Here is a 19921-nt window from a genome sequence, read left to right as displayed (position 1 = left end):
CCAAGGGGCAGCTGTTTGCAGGGGGCAGTGGGGATGGAGATTGAATATGTATGCTGGGGTGTCTACATATGCATTTGAAGCACTGCTGGTGCAGGATGGAGGGAGGATGGGAAGAGAAGGGGGGCAGGCTGCCAGCTGGTGGAGGAAGAGGAGCACAAAGATTTGGAGTGAGCCCAGCTGAAGGAATCCAGCCATTTCTCGACACATCTGGACCTTATCCAGAGTGCCTGCCAGTCAGGAAACTTTCGATCAGGCATCTTCCGTTTTGACTAACAGTGTTTTGAATGCGGATTTCTATCCTGTGGGCATGGTCAGGAGCCTCCTAGCACTTTGCAGAGCAGGTGGGGGGCATGTGGACGTGTGTGTCCTTCAGGTCCCTCCCTTAGCTGCACGGAGACTGCAGCCTCCTCAGCTCTGCCCCTCCCTCTCTTAGTGTATCTGATACACGGCTTCTGATGCCTGCCTCGAGCCAGATTTCTCAACACTCTGGGAAAGGATTTTGTTTATTTTCCTTAAGTTTGAAAGCAAACACCCCAAAAGTAAGACCCCAAAGTAACACCCCAACACCCCAAAAGTAAGACAGGCAAATGACTAGAAAATTTAAACACACACACACAATTAGCCAATAGGCATATATCTTATGTTTACATTTTATTTGTAAAGGATATTATGAATGATCCAAATGAACAGCTGGATAAAGAGGTACACAGGGCAGGGTCTGAAAGAGTTCTAAGCACAGGATCTGAGCTGTGGAGTTGCGGTTGCCACCCTCCCAGCATCTGTATGCTTTCACCAACTTGGAAGCTCCCCCAAACACTGTCACGTAGGGATGTTTAGGGAGGTTTAATCATGTAGGCATCATCAGTTACTAACTCAAGTCTCCAGTCTCTCTCCCCTCACCAGAGGTTGGAAGGTGGGGCTGAAAGTTCCAAGTTCCTACTCAAGGTCAGGTCTTCCTGGCAACCAGCCCTCACCCTGACCTAGGGGGCCACCAGGAGTTGCCTCCTTATAACAAATAGTGCTCCTCTCTTTCCTGTCACTCATGAAATTCCAAGGAATTTGGGAGCTCTGTGTCATGAAATGTGAGCAAATACAAAATGCTGTCACCGAAGGTGTTGCTGTCCCCCGTTATTACTCGGGAAATGACAAGGGTTTTAGGAGCTCTGTGCCGGGAACTGGGGACGAAGACCAAATATATGTTTCTTTTTGTATCACAGTGTCCTACCCTCACAGACCGCTCTGTCATTGCCGACTGGCCTTGGAGGAGTAGAATGACTGGCCTGCCCGGCTGCCCTTGGCCTCCCTGTGGTCATCACAGCCTCTGCTGTCTTCCTGTCTCCCCCTTGCCACCCCCACCCCCAGTGCTCCCTGGACCACTTTTGTCTTTTCAATTAAATACTCTTTATCCATGAATTCCTCTCTGTAGTCCTATCCTCTTGCTTTTCTTTTTCCTTTTTTTGTGGCCTCCCCACACAATTTGTGGGATCTTAGTTCCCTGACTGACCAGGGATTGAACCCTCGCCCTCAGCAGTGACAGCTCGGAGTCCTAACCACTGGACCACCAGGGAATTCCACCCTCTTGCTTTTCACTGAGGCCATATTTAAACTTCATTCTGTCATTTCTTGGCCTTCCCTGGGAGGAACCACATACTCAGTCCAACACCTTGAAATGGAATTATGTAAAAAAAACAATGTGTTACCTTCAAACTAGTAATCTCACCTCTAGGAATTTATCCTAGGAGATAATTAAGAATAAAACTTTAGCCCCACTGGCTTTCATCACTGTAACATTTGATATGAAAAGGTAAAAATAAATATCCAATTAGAGGGCATTAGTTAAATAAATAGTGACATATCCAAGGTGTATGGCAGAATACTTAAGGGTGTGGGAAAATGTCAATGATGTATTATTAAGTAATAATTTGAGGTTATAAAATTATTTTAAAGTCTCATTTTGGTAAAAACAGGGACTTGCCTGGTGGTTAAGACTACAGGCTTTCAACACACAGGGGTTACAGGTTCGATCCCTGGTCAGGGAAATAAGACTGCACATGGTCTTTTAGTCAAAAATTATTTTTTAAATTTTTTTTAAAAAAAGAAGAGGAAAAAACCCACACGGGTTCTTATAGAAAATGTAGCTCTGCATGATGGGATTTCTAGGTGACATTTATTTCTTCATTTCTGCTGTCTTGGGGATTGTTTGCAGCAACTGCCATGGGCAAGACTCTAGTCCCATGTTCTGCTTCCCTCCTCGCAGGTGTGCTGGAAGATGGCGTGACCTCCAACGGCATGCCCCGATCGACAGCCCCGAGTGGAATATCCAACCCAGAGAAGAAGATGAGCTGTGGGACCCAGTGCCCGAATCCTCAGAGCCTCAGCTCAGGCCCCCTGACCCAGAAACAGAACGGCCTCCGGACCGCAGAGGTAGGTCACAGCCGCAGAACGGACGAGAAGGTTGCTTTCGGGCAGAGCCATGCTGAGACTGCACCCACGGAAGCGGCCGTGATGGCTCACCTTACCAAAGGAAATTCTCCACCCACCCGTGTGAAAATTGTTGTAAAGAAAACAGCAGGGCCCCACCTCCCACCCCCTGCCTTGAGGGCTGCTGTGTTTGGTTGAATCAGCGGAAATGGATCCTTGATATTTGGGCTCTAGAGGAAGTGTGTGTTTGTTTAAATACAGCTTTGTTCAAGGGTCTCCTTTGCTGTCTCATCTTGATAGTGAGGACTGTACTGGTTGCAGGAACTAGTCTCACGCCAGGCAGTCGGCGTCACAGGGCTTGGCAGGGAACAAGACCAGAGCCCAGCATGTAGGAGACAAGCCTGGAGTCTTACCTCACCCTCCAGCCAGGAAGACAGCAGAAGGGTCCCCCGGGGGGCTCCTGTTGTATGATGTGGTGACGGCACCCCCCCACACTGTTGCTATTGGAGATGGAGTGGGGCTGCAGAGTCCCTGGACCTCGCTGGCATCCTTTCTGATTCTTTCTTTTCTCTCAGAGCCATTCTTGGGAAGGACTCTTCCTGCTGCTGCTCCTGACTGCTCCTTAGCAGACCAGCATGGGGGTCTGCAGTCTTTCCCCCCTTGCCCCCAACTCCATTCCTCCCTCTCACTTCCTCACCATCCCCCATAACCCACTTCAAAGTCCACTACTTACCTGCTCACTCAATACCTGTCTTTCCCGTCTCCTCTGTCAAAACTTACTGGTCCTATCCCTCAGGCCAGTGCCATCTATTGGATGTCTGAAGATCCGACTGGATTATCTAATGATAGAATTCTTGCCCATATCAGTGAGTTGCCTCTCTAAGCTTTGGTCAGAAAACCTGTTGCAAGTTGAGCTCCAATACTCCTGGACTAAGTGGCTTTGCAGAAATCACTCAGTCTCCCAGAGTCTCAGGATCCTTATCCACACAATGGAAATGATACCAAAATGAGAGAACAGACGGGCCTGCTCTTTGGGAACTGAGAAGTGCAGTGAGAAGGGCAGTAAGGATTCAACAGAGGCTGGTGAGACACCCAGCACCACAACCCCGAGAAAGGAAACACTGATGGTAGTTCTTCAGACACACAGAGGGTCCTGGCTGGGGAGTAGATTTGAGGGCAGCGGTGGCCTTCCTGGGGTCCTGTATGGTCTGCTTTCTTTGTGCATAAGCTGACCTTCTAGAGGCCCAAGCATCATTGCCATCTCCCAAGGCAATCTGGGTCCCACAGAATGACGCCCAGAAGCTCAGTCACTGCTCTCGGTCAGGCCCTGACTTTTGTTCCCCAGCCTGCTCCCCACACCGCACCCTCACCTTTTGAGCCAAGATGAGCACCAAAGGGAGGAAGCAGCTTCGCCCAATGTGAGTGTGCCTTCACTTTAAAATCCATCACTTTAAAATTGTGTTGTGCAGTTAATACAGTGCTTTTAGGTCTTCTGGGCTTCTCAGGTGGCTCAGTGGTAAAGAATCCACCTGCCAGTGCAGGAAATGTAGGTTTGATCCCTGGGTCAGGAAGATCTCCTGGAGGAAGAAATGACAACCCACTCCAGTGTTCTTGCCTGGAGAATCCCAAGGACAGAGGAGCCTGGTGGGCTATACTCCATGTGGTCACAAAGAGTCAGACACGACTGAGCACGCACGCTTTAGGTCTACTGGCTCATTCATTTTACCCAAGAGTGTGTAAAGTAAGCATCATCCCATTTTATAGACAAGGAAACTGAAATTCACTTGATCGATGACATGAATAGGTCTGATAAGTGCTAGAGATGGGTGTCAGTAACATTAAATTGAAACAAGTGACTATAAGAAAAATAGAGCAGATAGATCTTAAAGTCCTTTTTTTGTTGAAGAATAATGTATTAGTCAGCTATTGCCACAATAATGCTGCATGACAAAGCAAGTCAACATTTAGTGGCTTAAAACAGGAATCTTTCTCCTCTCAATCAACCACAACTTGAATGGCTAGACCTGACTTCAGGCTCCAGGTCTAGCTTAGTCTGTTCCGTGTATATTATTCTGGGAATCAGGCTAAAAGAGCAGCAGCTCTCTGGGATTTATTATGCCTGTGGGAAACCCAAGAGGGCAAACCCATTTCACGTCACTGCTCCCATCAGACCCTCCGACCTCCTATTGGTCAAAGTAAGTCACACAGACAAACCCAACATCAGCAAGACAAGGAAGTGGAGTCTGTCTGCAGTGGATAGACAGCAAAGGATTAGCAATCTACTACATGCAGCATACGTATAGAAAAATGCTCAAGTCAGTCCTAAGTGCGATGAATTTTAATAAGGCGACACACACATGTAACCATCATCTGTAAGGAGACATAGAACAGTATCATTACTCCAAGTATCCCGTGTTCCCCTCACCATAGGGACTCAGATGTGTCTGTCACCATCCGCGCCATAACATAACCACTGTCTGACATCTAGCATTAGAGATCAGTTTTGTTTATTTTTGACTTTTATAAATGGAATCATATAGTATGTGCTCTTTTGGGTCCAGCTTCTTTTGTTCAGCATTATGCTAGTGGGAATTATCCATGGTGCTGTGAGTTGCAAAAATTTCCTCATCTCCACTACCATGTATATTCTGTTAAATGAATACACCACAATTTAACTCGTACTTGAAGGACATTTGGGTTGTTTCCAGTTTAGGGCTGTTGTGAACAATACAGCTGTTAATGTTCTTTTTTAAAATTAATTTTTATTAGAGCAAAGGTGATTGCAGCCATGAAATTAAAAGACGCTTACTCCTTGGAAGGAAAGTTACGAGCAACCTAGATAGCATATTCAAAAGCAGAGACGTTACTTTGCCAACAAAGGTCCGTCTAGTCAAGGCTATGGTTTTTCCAGTGGTCATGTATGGATGTGAGAGTTGGACTGTGAAGAAAGCTGAGTGCTGAAGAATTGATGCTTTTGAAGTGTGGTGTTGGAGAAGACTCTTGAGAGTCCCTTGGACTGCAAGGAGATCCAACCAGTCCATTCTAAAGGAGATCAGTTCTGGGTGTTCTTTGGAAGGAATGATGCTAAAGCTGAAACTCCAGTACTTAGGCCACCTCATTCGAAGAGTTGACTCACTGGAAAAGACTCTGATGCTGGGAGGGATTTGGGGCAGGAGGAGAAGGGGACAACAGAGGATGAGGTGGTTGGATGGCATCACCGACTCAATGGACGTGAGTTTGAGTGAACTCTGGGAGTTGGTGATGGACAGGGAGGCCTGACGTGCTGAAGTTCATGGGGTCGCAAAGAGTCAGACATGACTGAGCGACTGAACTGAACTGACTGATAGTTGCTTAAAGTGAATGTTACATATATACACATATATTTAGTCTTTTTTGTATTCTTTTTTTCTTTTTGTCCACATCGTGTGGTATGTGTGATCTTAGTTCCCTGACCAGGGATTGAACCTGTGTCCCCTGCACTGGGAGCTGGGAGTTTTAACCACTGGACCACCAGGGAAGTCCCAACTGTTAACATGCTTGTGCCCTTTGGTAGACATTCCCTTCCCTGGGGTATATACCCAGAAGTAGAATTCCTGGCTCATAGGATGGGTACATATTTGACTTTAACAGATACTGACACAGTTTTCCGAAAGTGGTTATATCACTTAACATGCTAACTGGCAGCAGATGAGTTCGAGTTGGGGACCATAAGAATGTAAGGCCAGTAAGCTGTGCTTAGTCCCATCTTTCTTAGGTCTTCTACATGCAGCCTGGGGTCTAAGCACCTCGTCATATCCTCGATCCTCACAGTGTGGGTATTGTTGTCTCCACTGTACAGATAAGCATGGAGCCTCGGGTGCTTCAGGAGAGCTCTCCCCACCGTGTGGTAGTTAAAAGGGGGCCGGGTAGAGCCCACCTCCCTAGGCTCCAGCTGTACTGAAAACTGTGTCGCTGGGAGTAAGGACCACACATCTGAGCAATAGGACCAACACACCGGAGGGAGGCGGGGGATGGCACACACTGACAAGCCCAACACACAGCTTTTGTGTTTTCAGATTCAGTGAACAACGCTGTGTACTAAGTATTTCCAAAATAAGATCAAGGAGCAGATAGCTTCAGTTTTAAGCGTTCAGACAATTGCTGAAGTGTATTAGTGGTCTTCCTGTCCTGAGACCTCAGCAGCTACAAGTTGTCCTGACTTCCTCAAGGGCAAAGGTTTCTACCAAAGGTGTCAGCTTACAAGACGGGCCCACTTCTGATTGAAGCTTCTGTTGACACAGCTGAGAGCTGTGTCAACAGAATCTGCTTTAAAAAAAAAAAAATCTAAAAAAAATCTGCTTAAAAAAAAAGTAGAATCTGCTTTAAAAAAAAAAAAAAGATTGGGCTTCCCTGGTGGTCTAGTGGTTAAGAATCTGCCTGCCAGTGCAAGGGACAGCAGTTCGATCCCTGGTCCTGGAAGATCCCACATGCCAGAGAGCAACTAAAGCTTGTGTGCCTCAGTGACTGAGCTGCTGCAACTAGGCAAAGCCTGCATACAGTAACAAAGACCCAGCACAGCCAAAAAATACACAAATACATAAATCTTTTAAATAAAGAGAAAACGATTTTCTTCCTATTCCATCTAGGGCTTTTGACACACCGTCTCTTCCTGGCGTGTCTCCTACACCAGGCTAGAGCTTCCTGCGTTTTCTGTGTCTGGCTCAGGCAGTATCCACTGGCCTCTTCCAATCTGCCTTTGGCTCCCCCAAGACCACCTGTTAGTACTTCACAGCATTCCCCTGGACGTCATCGGGCCACCAGCTAATGGTTCTTGGGCACTTTTTTAAAGCTTCCCCTCTCCAGAAGAACCTGTTCATGAAGCATGCGTCATCATGCCCATGTCTACTCAGTGTTCCTGTTCAGACTGACAGACCGTGTTTGTGGGTTAAAGGCAATCCTCCCCTGGTCTGGAAAATTTCCTCACTGGGTCGTGTAAGAACGTTTTGGATTCATTCATCTGATGCTCACCCACTGAGTGCTGTCTGGGTGCCTGCCAGGCACTGTTCTGATGCCAAGTGTCCAGGAGTGGAAGAGGCAGCTGCCGATTTTAATGGCACTGAGCCTGGGGAGGCAGATAATACAGGGTAAATGAACAAAGCCTTACGGATTCGAAATGGTGCTGCGAAGGAAATGAAAGGTCACTGGTAGGGGATGGTAGTTCAGCTCAGTTCAGTCGCTCAGTCATGTCGGACTCTTTGAGTCTTTGAGACCCCATGAACCGCAGGACGCCAGGCCTCCCTGTCCATCACCAACTCCCGGAGTCCACCCAAACCCATGTCCATCGAGTCGGTGATGCCATCCAACCATCTCATCCTCTGTCGTCCCCTTCTCCTCCCTACTCGATTTAACGCAGACGTGATCCCACAGTTCAGATCACTTTCCGAAGGGTGATGGGGCAGCTGACGCCTATGAGCAGCCGCACCTCGCACTCGGAGCCCTGCTCCAATCCACGCCCCATCAGACCAACCACATCTTTCTTTCAGTTCCCGCTGGCCTCTGTCTCATGCCTGGTGTTAATAGGTGATAACTGGCAGAAAGAATGTGACAGAAGTGATGCTTCACGAGTCGGAACTGTCTCAGTGGGGCGCTCTTTCTTTCTCTATTAAACCTTGATTTGCTCCAGTCACCTGGGACCTTTTTGACTGAAGAGCAGCTGATAGATCATCGGCTGTCTCCTCCCCACCCCTCCCTGAGCCCAGCAGACAACACAAGGGGAGCTCTGTAGCTGCTTGTTCTCTCCTGCCAATGAATTGCTCAGGAGCTCAGGGCCACCTCCAGACATGACTCTCCAACCCATTTCTTCAGGCTGAGGACTCCTGTTTTCCTCCTACAGAGCTGTTTCAAGTATTCGGCTAAGGTAGAGAAGTGAATATGGATGTAGCTCTGGGCACACGAAACTCTGGTCTGTGGCCGGCCTCCCAGTGGAGCCTTCACATCCTCAGAAGCTTCATCTTTTTGGGTTTGCTTTATTATTCTCGGCAGAGTAGCCAGACCTTGACAAACAAATTAGCCGATGCCTAGACTGGTTCTCGGCTAGGTAGCCTCTCCTTTCTTTGCTCCCAGCCCCCTCCTCTCTCCAGTGTCTAATTGTCAGCAAGGCTTGGCATGGTCCAGGAAAGGTAGGTGAAGCCTCAGAGATGTGGATGTGACCAGAGGCGGGGGTGGGGGGGCATAATCCCGAAAGGAGGATGAAACCAACCCAGAATCTCTCCTGGTGGTGGTAATGTAAGATCCATGAGGAGAGTTTGGAAAGGAAATGTGAGTTTCTCTTAGAGAAACAAAAACATGATGTTGAGAGAGAGGGAAAAAAAAAAAAGGCACATTTAGGACAACAAGAGAGGAAGATCCTGTAGAAAGGGCCTCCTTTGATGCATGTTCTAGTTTGAGCCTGGGAAAAGGAAGCAAAGTAGCAGTTTAGGGGTGGGGGTGTGTGTATGTGTGGTGATTTCCACAATTGCATGTATATATTAGCTGCTACCTTATGTAGATGAAGAATTGCAAGACTCGCTGTTCACCTAAGGGTCTGCAGAAAAACCAATTTGATTAGAAGACTCTCAGGACAGAGATGGAGAAGGAAATGGCAACCCACTCTAGTATTCTTGCCTAGAGAATCCTATGGACGGAGGAGCCTGGTGGGCTGCTGTCCACAGGGTTGCACAGAGTCAGACACGACTGAAGCAACTTAGCAGGCATGCATGCATTGGAGAAGGAAATGGCAGCCCACTCCATATTCTTGCCTGGAGAATCCCAGGGATGGAGGAGCCTGGTGGGCTGCCATCTATGGGGTTGCACAGAGTCGGACACGACTGAAGTGACTTAGCGGCAGCAGCAGCAGCAGGGCAGAGACCTTCTTATTCTCTTTTGTATTCTTCCATTGTCCCCTGAGCCTGCTTCAGGAGTGTGCACCTAGCATGTACTCACAGATTGGTTTTTTAATTGATTTTTTAATTGGAGGAAAATCACTTTACAAATTTTGGTGGTTTTTGTCCTACAACAACACAAATCAGCCACAAGTACACATATATAGCCTCTCTCCGCTCCCCTCACCCCACTCCTCCAGATCATCAGAGTGCCTGTGCTATACAACAACATCCCGAGGCTGTTATACAGAGTGAAGTAAGTCAGAAAGAGAAAAACAAATATGGTATATTAACTCACCGATTGCTGATGAATGTGGTTGGCCTGGGACTTCATTAAGACTAGAAAGACTTCCCACGGGTCCACTCCCAACTCACCCCACCCCACCCCCCGTGCCACCATCATATGATTGATGACTGTTCCCTTGGAGCCAGCTGCTTTTCTAAAGCAGGTTCTACTGCCCTCCTAGTGTTTGATCTATCTGAGGTTTAAGTTGAAAAGCAACAACTTCTTTTGGCACCAGATACCTGATAAATAAAAACCCCTAGACTTAGTTAGCCTAAATTAGCGCAAGTGGCTGTGTTCTGTGTAGGATTTGCCTTAGATTTGGGGAGCTCTTGAGAATTTTGCCCAAGTCATGGTCTGACCCATGCCTCTGGAGGCTAGTGTCCTGGCCCTTGGTGGAGTTGCTGAGATCAAATGTTTCCTGAACAAGCTCGTGTTAATGCCACCCTGGAGAAGGAAATGGCAACCCACTCCCGTATTCTTGCCTGGAGAACTCCGTGGACACAGGAGCCTGGCAGGCTACAGTCCATGGGGTTGCAGAGAGTAGGACACGAATGAGCAGCTAACATAACATAACATATTGAGAGTTTTGCCCAAGACATGGTCTGACTCCTGTCTTTGGAGGCTAGTATCTTGGCTCTCGGTGGAGTTGCTGAGATCAAATGTTTTCTGAACAACCTCACATTAATGCCAGTGAAGCAGCAGCAAATAAATTCCTGGAACTGGGGGAACAGCTAGAAGTCTGTTCTTGTGTGTCTCCTTTTAATGGGGCATGATGGAAAAGAAGAAAAATGTCTTGAGTTGTAGCTGTCAAGGCTCGAGCTTTCATCTTTTGGGAAGGCGGAGAGGAAGAACCAACATTTCAGTGTCTACTGTGAACCAGACACCCTGTGTATATACATGGCATTATCTTTAACCCTCACAGTGGTAAGTGGTCAGTAGCATCATTCATTCCCCAGCTGGGAAAACAGGCTTGGAAAGGTAAGGCCAGCATGGCACAGGGAGTAGTATCTGGCTGTGTTGGAGTTCAAATCCAGGTCTGTCTGCCACCAAACTCTACGATCTCCGTCCCATTTCCTGAAACAAAATGGTGGAGAATTTAGTGTGAGTGCTGACAATTGCAGGAATCTATATGTGAGACCCAAAGCCCACATCTACCCTCCTACCATCTTTAGTTCAACTCACCACCCCTGTTGACATTGTGAAAGAAAGTGAAAGTAAAAGTCATTCAGTTGTGTCCAGCTTTTTGCGACCCCATGGACTGTAGCCTGCCAAGTTCCTCTGTCCATGGAATTCTCCAGGCAAGAATACTGGAGTACATAGCCATTCCCTTCTCCAGGGGATCTTCCCAACCCAGGGATCAAACCCAGGTCCTCCTGCATTATAGGCAGATTCTTTGCCTGTTGACGCTGACTTTGGGCAAATTGCTTTAGCCTGAGTGACTTTAGCTGGCTCCTCAGAAAAAGAGAACACAGCTGCATTGCTGGCCGTCTTTCAGGGATGGCCCAAGGAGCAATTAATAATGAGCATGATTGAAATCCTGTAGGAAAGTTCTAGAATGTTTAGGCAGGGCAATGCAAACAGGTTCTCCTGCCAGGGATTTTTTTTCCTCTTTCTTTCTGAAGATGTATCTTTACATTTATGTCCTTCATCAGATTGTCAGGTGTCTGTTATGTGATAAGCACTAAATTAGATGCTGGGAATACCAGACTGGGTTACTGCCCCCTTGAAGTTTTAATCTAATGAAGATGTAAAAATAAGCATGTAAACAAGCAGATAAATAGATAACCCAATCTCTGGTTAAAGGCCAAGAAGAAAGTACAGAGTACCAGGAGAGGAAATGAGACAGCCCCATACTGTGTCTGCTTAGAAAATCCCTTCAACACCCCTTAAGAAATGATTAGCTGTGATCACCTCTGGCGAAAGCACGGTGTGGCCCCAGCATGGGAGCAAGTGTTGCTCGTCACTCTGCCCTTCCCTACTCTGTGGATTTCTTTTTACCATAATTACATATCGTTTTTATAATTTATAAAAAATACTAGTTACATAGAACATTGGTGTCTGATAAATTGTGATCTCACGGATTTCCAGGTGGTCCAGTGGTTAAGAATCCACCTGCCAATGCAGGGATCGCCGGTTAGGTCCCTGGTTGGGGAACCAGGCCGCATAGCAACTAAGTCTGTGCTCTGCAACTAGGGAAGCCAGTGCAATGAGAAGCGCGTGCACTGCAGCAAAAAGCAGCCTTGCTCACTGCAACTAGAGAAAGCTCGTGCACAGCAGTGAAGACGCAGCACAGTCACCAATCAATAAATACATTTTCAAAAAACATTTTGATCTCAGGAAGCCTTGTTTTTCTTCATTGTCTACAAGGACCTGCAAAAAGGTCAGTACAGCCCTGGTAGGTATATTCGTGGAGTCAAATTAAAGCAAAGAACATCACCATTTCCATTTGGGAGAAAAGTGAGAAAAGGCTGAGGAGATGTAGCTGCCCTCTTGAGTTCAGGTCTCCTTTTGTGGGAATGAGCTGGCTCATTGACTTTTAAAACCCTGAAAGAAACACATCCATCTGCCAGGAAGTTATCACAGTCAGTCTGGTTACCCTTGAGAAATGGCAGCCAGTAAGTTACTATTAATTAAAAAGGCAATATCAAGAGGACTAAAATCTATGATTCTAAACCTGCAGAAATTAAAACGAGGCGAGGGGAAAATAGAAAAGCTGTAAAACTGGACGAGAAACAAGAGTGTGGCCATTAACAAAAGCCAGTGGTGATAAAACTCACAAGACAAGAATTTTAAAAGTGGAAGGATTGAATTAACAGACAGCCACAGAAGGAAAAGGTGCCAAACAGGCTTCTCTCAGCATTGAGTTGAAGACCATAAGATTTTCTTTTTTAAGCCAATAATTGCAATAGGGACACATTTTGCTTTCCTGTCATTGAATAGAGAGAGTTGGCTGTTAAATTAAAAGGCTCAGATGGCTAAAAACCTCATCAGAGGCGGAAATATCTGTGTCATACAAAACGCCATGGTCCCAGAAGCACAAGTGGTGCAATTATTCTGTGTATCTATATAGCGCTTCTCAGAAGGGGGCTTGCTTCTTGGAACTTCTAGACAAACTCCCTGGCCTTGTGGTTCTCTTTCTCATTCATCTTCTTTGTCCCTCTCATTTGGGCTTCAAATCTGAGGTTTCCAAGTTGTAACTACATTTTAGCAACTGCCAACCTCCTAGATAATTGTGCCATTATAAAAAGGGTGGTTGCCTCTCTGAGGTCTCAGACTCGGAAGTTTCTCTTTGCTGTTTTAAGTCAATGCACTGTTGTTCTAATTGTTTATTTGTCATATTAAATATACTGTAATTATTTGAAAGTGGATTTGTTTATGGCTTGGAATTGTCTGTGCCCATTATTAGAATGCAGAACTCCAGTTTGTCCTTTATTCAAAGACAGATCTTATAGAGTTATTATTGTTGTTGGTATTTAGAAGTAGCCCCACCAACAGTGTTCTGGCCTGGAGAATTCCATGGACTGTATAGTCATGGGGTTGCAAAGAGTTGGACACGACTGAGCGACTTTCACTTTCACCAGTAGTGATGGTTTCAGTGGAACAAGAAAGATTCCCAGAATGTGGGATTTTGTTTGAAGACGGTCTTGGGCAAGCCAGGAGAAGTCGATCACCCTATTAATGCTAAGTGACATGCTTAATTCTCTCCGAAACCCTCCTTACAAAAACCACTAAGAAACAAGCATTATTCCCCCTTTCAGATAAGGGAGGTGAGTTTCAGAGGTTAAAGCAATGTCTTGTACAGCTTGTTGTTTAGTTGCTAAGCCGTGTCCAACTCTTTTGCGACCCTGTGGACTGCAGCCCGCTCTTAATAATGGCAAAGCCTCATGCCAAGTCTATCTGGCTCCCAAAGCTTGTCCTTTGAACGTCTTCATTGTCAGGCTTTTGATTCACAGATTTAAGAAATTGCCCCATGGACTTCCCTGGTTGTCCAGAGGCTGGGACTCAGGGCTCCCAATGCAGTGGGCGGGTTTGATCCCTAGTCAGGGAATTAGATCCCACCTGCCTCAACTGCTGCCATTAAAGATTCCATATGCCACCACAAAGACAGAAGACTCAGCACGACCGAATAAATTTTTTTTAATTGCTCCAGTGTACTTGAGATGCAAACTGTACATATTCTGCGGCTTTTCTGGGAATGACTGTTTTGTAGCCTTAAACTCTTAAACAGGCTGAAAAACTAACGATCATCTAACTATTAAATGTTGCCTGGATTTTTTTAATCTTATGAAGGCAGACTGAACCATGGAGCAAGAGCACTTTCTGTGTAGAATTTTTAATAACTTTGTGAAACCTTGCCAATAACTCTAAAGAAAAGCAGTTCTACAGTTTAGAAAGTTTACATTTCCATTCTGGAAAGCTCTCTTACTGCCTACTGGTTTGATGGGAATGCCGCCCTCCACTTGGCTCATTTCAAATAAGGCCTCTGTGTCTCTCCTCCGTGCTGCAGTCCTCTGAGCTTTTATGCAATAACACCCAAAATTGAAATCAGATGGAATCAACCTATATTTCGGAAACAAAAATGGTTGTGGGACTCTATGGGCTTTCTGCTTTTAGGGAAAAAATAAACCCATAAGTCACTGCTAGGCCCTAGTGCCAGTTCAGGTGTGGAGGAGCTTAATGAAAAGTGAAAGCGTCAGTAGCTCAGTTGTGTCTGACTCTTTGCAACCCCATGGGCTGTAGCCCACCAGGCTCCTCTGTCCATGGAATTCTCCAGGCAAGCATACTAGAGTGGGTAGCTATTCCCCTCTCCAGGGAATCTTCCAGACCCAGGGATCAAACCTGGGTCTCCTGCAATGCAGGCAAAATTATTTACCATTTGAGCCACCAGGGAAGCCCCAAGTGCAAGACTAAATTCTTAGACAGTATTGACTACTGATAGTTAAAGAAAGGGTACATTCTCAGATATGTGGTGTTTATTCATTCATTCACCCATTTGTTCAACCAAAGTTAAATTGAAGGCCTTCTATATCTCAGATTATGCTAGGTGCTGGGAACTTGATGAGGAAAACACTGAAATCCTATCTCATGAAATCAATGAATAAGGCTAAAGTTGCATATAGTCAAAATGATCGATAAACATTCCTCAAATCACCCATGAAGTATTATCTTAGGTCAGATTCCCTGGAAGCAGAGCTTGACGTGAGGATTCTTGTGCAAGTAAGTGAGTAAAAGCGTAGTCTCAGGTGAAACCCTTAAGGTGGTGGGACGCAGGGTGGGGCAGAGGACCAAGTTCTGCAAATACTAAGCTCAGCTGAAGAGTTGTAGCTGCAGCCTCAGCCTGATCCCTCAGGGAGCTCCAAAGCATGAATGGCATTGTGGATTTATACCCCCTTGAGGCAAAAGGGCCAGTCTTTATGTTCCCCATGATCAGGCATTAGCTTTGGGTTATCTCTAGAAATTCAGGTATAACCTGTTTGGTATTTCTGGCTGAGGTGGCTCCAATCAGATAAGGGCAATTCTCAAAAGAAGGGTGCAACTCTGAGTGATTAGCAGCCAGAACTCAAAACAGTTGAGGGATGGAGGCACCAGCCAAGTAGAGGGCATCTGAGAGCAGCATCGCCAGCAGCCACTACACAGGATTTATGCGACCTGTTCAGTTCAGTTCAGTCACTCAGTCGTGTCCGACCCTGCAACCCCATGGACTGTAGCACGCCAGGCCTCCCTGTCCATCACCAACTCCCGGAGTTTACTCAAATTCATGTCCATTGAGTAGGTGATGCCATCCAACCATCTCATCCTCTGTCGTCCCCTTCTCCTCCCCGCTTCAATCTTTCCTAGCATCAGGATCTTTTCAAGTGAGTCAGTTCTTCGCATCAGGTGGCCAAAGTATTGGAGTTTCAGCTTCAACATCAGTCCTTCCAGTGAACATTCAGGACTGATTTCCTATAGGATGGACTAGTTGGATCTCCTGGCAGTCCAAGGGACTCTCAAGAGTCTTCTCCAACACCACCGTTCAAAAGCATCAAATCTTCGGCACTCAGCTTTCTTTATAGTCCAACTCTCACATCCATATACGACTACTGGAAAAACCATAGCCTTGACTAGACAGACCTTTGTAGGGAAAGTAATGTCTGCTTTTTAATATGCTGTCTAGGTTGGTCATAACTTTTCTTCCAAGGAGTAAGCGTCTGTTAGAAACCTGCATTTCACCTTTTTAAATACAACAGGGCAGTTATTATCCGGTGAGGCAACAGGCTACCACATCTTAGGATGCACTACAGATGAAATCATTGGCTTATGTTCAGGGACCATGTTGTATGAAAAAGAGGCTTCTATCAACACTAGACTCACACCCGGAATGGGGAGATGCTTATGCCGTGAGAGATGCTCCGACACTTCTGAGACTTGTTTTCCAGGAAGCCGGCTCTGAGATGTCATCCTGTGGGATATTCTTCGGGAAGTCAGCAGGAGAGGGAGCCAGAAGCAGGAGTAGGGCAGAGGAAGTGGAGCCACAGTGCAGCTCTGACCACAGCCTCAGTGACCCCACCCCATGGGGAGCCTTGGAGCTAAATGGCTGGTCAGGGCTGGCCTGCTTTGGGTCAGATAGGTAGGCATGTATACCCCTGTGGCACCCTCTCGTTGGGCCACCTCAGGGAAGGAGGGCCCAGGGTGAGGGGGCTTTCTGCAGCTGAGGCTGCCCTGAAGAGACAGCTTGAGGCTGTTTGATGGCTGCACTCTCTGCATCTGGGCAGAGGGCCTCCCTGGCGTGGGGGTTGGGGGCACACACATCTCTGTCCAAGATGGTGACGACTTGGGAGGCCCGTCTGTTGCTCACTTGACGTCAGCACGTGATCACTGAGAAGAATAGGCGCAGAATTACCCTCCCCCCCGGACTGGGTAATGTTGTCTTCTCTTGAGGGGAAATGCCAGGGTTGTGCACATATGCTTGAGGAATCTGCAATTTAGTCAGTGCTTTAGTACTTAATATGAATCCTGGACTTATCTCACTGGTGTGTCTTCACTTAGAAGTGGATGATCTACAGATTTAGAGAACAAACTTGTGCAGAGAGGTAAGGAGAGAGGAGGCAATAATAAGGTTTTGGGGGGGAAATAGTTATTATAGGATTATATGAAATCATGTGTGTGACACTTTCAAAAATTGTAAGGCACTGTGGAATTTAAAGAATCTTTCTTTTAATTAAAAAATTGAAGAAAAAAGAAGTGGGCAATTTATCGTATTTTCTATTTATCATACTCACCAGGTCTTTTTTTTTTTTTTTTCTCATTTTGGTTAGTGACAGGCATTGTATCTTATATTCATTTTCTTAGTTAGTGCTTATAATAACCTTATGAGTTAGGTACTATTATTATCTTCCATCTTACAGATGAGGAAACTCATCTAAGGGTTAGAGAGGTTAGAAAAAAACTTGCCTACAGTGAAATTATAAAGTCAGTGTTCGAACCAAAGTCTGTCTGACTCCAAAGCTCAAACCCTTAGCTATTCTACCAAAGCCAACAGTGAAATCCTTCACATTGCCCTTTGATGGACCTTTGCTAATTGATTCATTCATTCCTTCAACACTGCTTTACCAAGCATCTCTTATACCAAGCTCTGCACTAGGTTGGTAAAAGAGCTTCAACAGAACAGCCTATGAAAAGGAGTATATGTGCATGTGTCCTTATGAGTTATTCTTCCTGTCTCTATGTGTGTGTGTGTGTAACAACTTCAAGAGATTAATGCCAATATGAGGACCTTTGGATATTTCTTAGTAACTCAATTCACTGCATTAAACTTTTTAACAGGCTAAAAGGGAGACTAAGCGGATGACTGCAAAAGAAGTCACCATTAATGTCGCAGACAGCATCCGACAGGTGGACAGAAGTCGAAGAATCACAAAGAACTGCATCAACTAGCAGAGTGTTCCACCAGCTGAAGGGCAGAGGGACTTCCTTGGTGCCCCTCACATCCTGGATACAGTTGAGGAACCTTGAAGAAGAGGTTGCTCTTGCTGCGTGGGAGCACGGCCAAGGGCTTTGGGATGCTGTCTTCGCCTGTTGAGACATTCTCAGCCTCCTGTATATCACATAAATGCACTGGCACAGTATTCCCATAGGGTAATAAACCACAAATGTGTGTTCAGTTTGTCTCTTGTAACTCCTCCAGTGTGGTCTGATAGAAAAATGGTGAGCAAAAGCCACGGGCCAGTTTAGGAAACAGAAAAATGGGAGGGGTGGATTTCCGGCTGAGTCATGGTCAGTTCTGCGCTCTCCTGGCCACGGCAATATGCACTGTTTCAGGCCAGCTTATTCCTTCATTATTCCTTTATTTTAAAATACTACTATCACAAAGCTTACTTAAAAGCTGGCTTTCACCCAACTTTCTTGAATGAGGAATCAAGAAACAGGAAAACTGTTACTCTTGTTTCCTTAGCTCCCTATGACACAGATTCAGATCCAATTTTATAGGAACTAACCCCACCAACAACCAGTGTGCCCCAAGGAGGCCTCGGCGATACAGTCACACCCACTTCTCTCTCACCTGTCTTCAGCATCCCCCCAGGCCGGGGTCCACATCAGCCTCTGAACAACGGTCTTACAGTTTTGGTCACTTCAGACGCCTTCAGGGCTCTGCAGATGTTGCATTTTTCCAGCTTTCCACTTTGCTTGTTTTCTTGAGTATTTTTTCTCTCCAGTAAGACCTCTGGCCCAATCAAAGACTGGGCTCACAAGAGGGAGAAAATCTGGGACATGTCAGCTTCCCTTAGGCCTCTCTGCATAGCTCAGGACTGTGTCATTTGGTATCTGCAAAGAAATCCCTTTAGGAAGTTAATACCTGGTTGGTGCGAAGTCACATGGACTTTAGATCAACATGCAGTCTGTTAGAAGTCAAGTAGCTGAGGGGGTAAATAAAAAAATTTTTTTGATAGGAACAAAATTTTCTAGCATTTCTTTAAACATGTTAAGTGGACGTATTTTCCTCCAAAGTAATGTAGCCTGATTTTTAAAGGACTGTCAACATGCCTGGGGTTGGGAAAGGCAGGACTAAAGTTGTACTGAATGATACCAATAAACTCTGTGTTTAGCAGAAATGCACAGTCTGATGGTGTATGTTTATCTGACATAGTCCAGAGAATTGACACAAGCTGGCTAAAAATTCAGATCCTTGGCCTCGTTACCTGCCAGCTATGTTATTCCTCAAACACAAGCGGGCAGTGTCCTTCCTTCCTTCAGTGGACTGTATATTTATTCATTAAACATTAAATGACAGCCCTGTGTAAGGCTGAGAGATTTAGAGTCTGGCCAGTCACTGCTGTGGGCTTCCCAGGTGGCACTAGTGGTAAAGAACCTGCTTGCCAGTGCAGGAGATGAAGAGATGCGGGTTCGATCCTGGGATGGGGAAGATCCCCTGGAGAAGAAAATGGCAACCCCCTCCAGTATTCTCTCCCGGAGAATCCCATGGACAGAGGAGCCTGGTAGGCTGTGGTCCATAGGGTCACAAAGAGTCAGACGTGACTGAAGTGACTTAGCATGCATACCCGCACTGTCATGGTTGTATATCCTGACTCTGATGGTGAAATAACTAGGAGGCTGGTTTTTAGACATTGAGATATATGTGGTGTGAACTGTTCTGCAGTGTAACCTCATTTTATGGTCAAGCTAGGTTTCTCTCTCAAACTACAGATCTGGGCTTCCTTCCGATCACTCTACAAGACTCCATCATACACAAAACTACAGTTTTACCAAGTCTTTATCATTTTGTGATTCTTTGAGAAAGGGCTTTTAGGGAACTTTAGGTTCCGAAACTTTTAGAAATAATAATAAAGCAAAACCTGTGACTCTGGCGTCCCCTCTGGCATTACTCAGCAGAAGCCACCTACTGCCAAAGCTTGGCGTTCGTCCACCCACTGCCAAAGCTTGGTGTTCATCAACCCAGCAAACTCAAGGGCTCAGGCACTGCGTTTCTGTGCAAGGTGTTCCTGCACCAGCAACCCTGCCAGTTGCCAGCTGAGCCCCCTTCCTCTTTGCAACCTTGTTTTTTGCATCACTTAACTACTGTACGTTGTTTGGAATTTATTAACTTGAGAGGATGTCTCTGGTTTATCAAAAACAGTTTCCACTTCTGGAGGAGAGGGGAATAAAGGGCATTACATGATCTTTCCTGCTCCAGAACAATCTGGATGGGTCATGGTGGAGGGGTCTGACAGAATGTGGTCCACTGGAGAAGGGAATGGCAAACCACTTCAGTATTCTTGCCTTGAGAACCACTTGAACAGTATGAAAAGGCAAATTTGTGTACATAGCTGCTTAGATATCT

At 46.0% G+C, this 19921-nt stretch overlaps 1 protein-coding gene across 2 annotated transcripts in view; it reads left to right on the top strand.

The window, feature by feature from the left end:
* Positions 1-18695, top strand: part of BAALC (BAALC, MAP3K1 and KLF4 binding) — an 87294-nt gene extending 68599 nt beyond the window's left edge. Inside the window, exons 2-3 of one of the 2 annotated variants that reach the window (XM_027561396.1) lie at positions 2258-2424; positions 17410-18695. In XM_027561396.1, the coding sequence (XP_027417197.1) occupies positions 2258-2424; positions 17410-17520 (278 nt within the window). In that variant the 3' untranslated portion in view covers positions 17521-18695. Of the gene's footprint in view, positions 1-2257; positions 2425-17409 lie in introns of those variants that run through there. The other variant, XR_003514493.1, reaches the window with a different exon arrangement.
* The last annotated feature ends 1226 nt before the right edge of the window (positions 18696-19921 follow it).

The sequence above is a fragment of the Bos indicus x Bos taurus genome, chromosome 14 (genome assembly GCF_003369695.1).
Source record: "Bos indicus x Bos taurus breed Angus x Brahman F1 hybrid chromosome 14, Bos_hybrid_MaternalHap_v2.0, whole genome shotgun sequence".
Classification (NCBI taxonomy): domain Eukaryota; kingdom Metazoa; phylum Chordata; class Mammalia; order Artiodactyla; family Bovidae; genus Bos; species Bos indicus x Bos taurus.
This window is presented reverse-complemented; position numbering and strand designations above follow the sequence as displayed.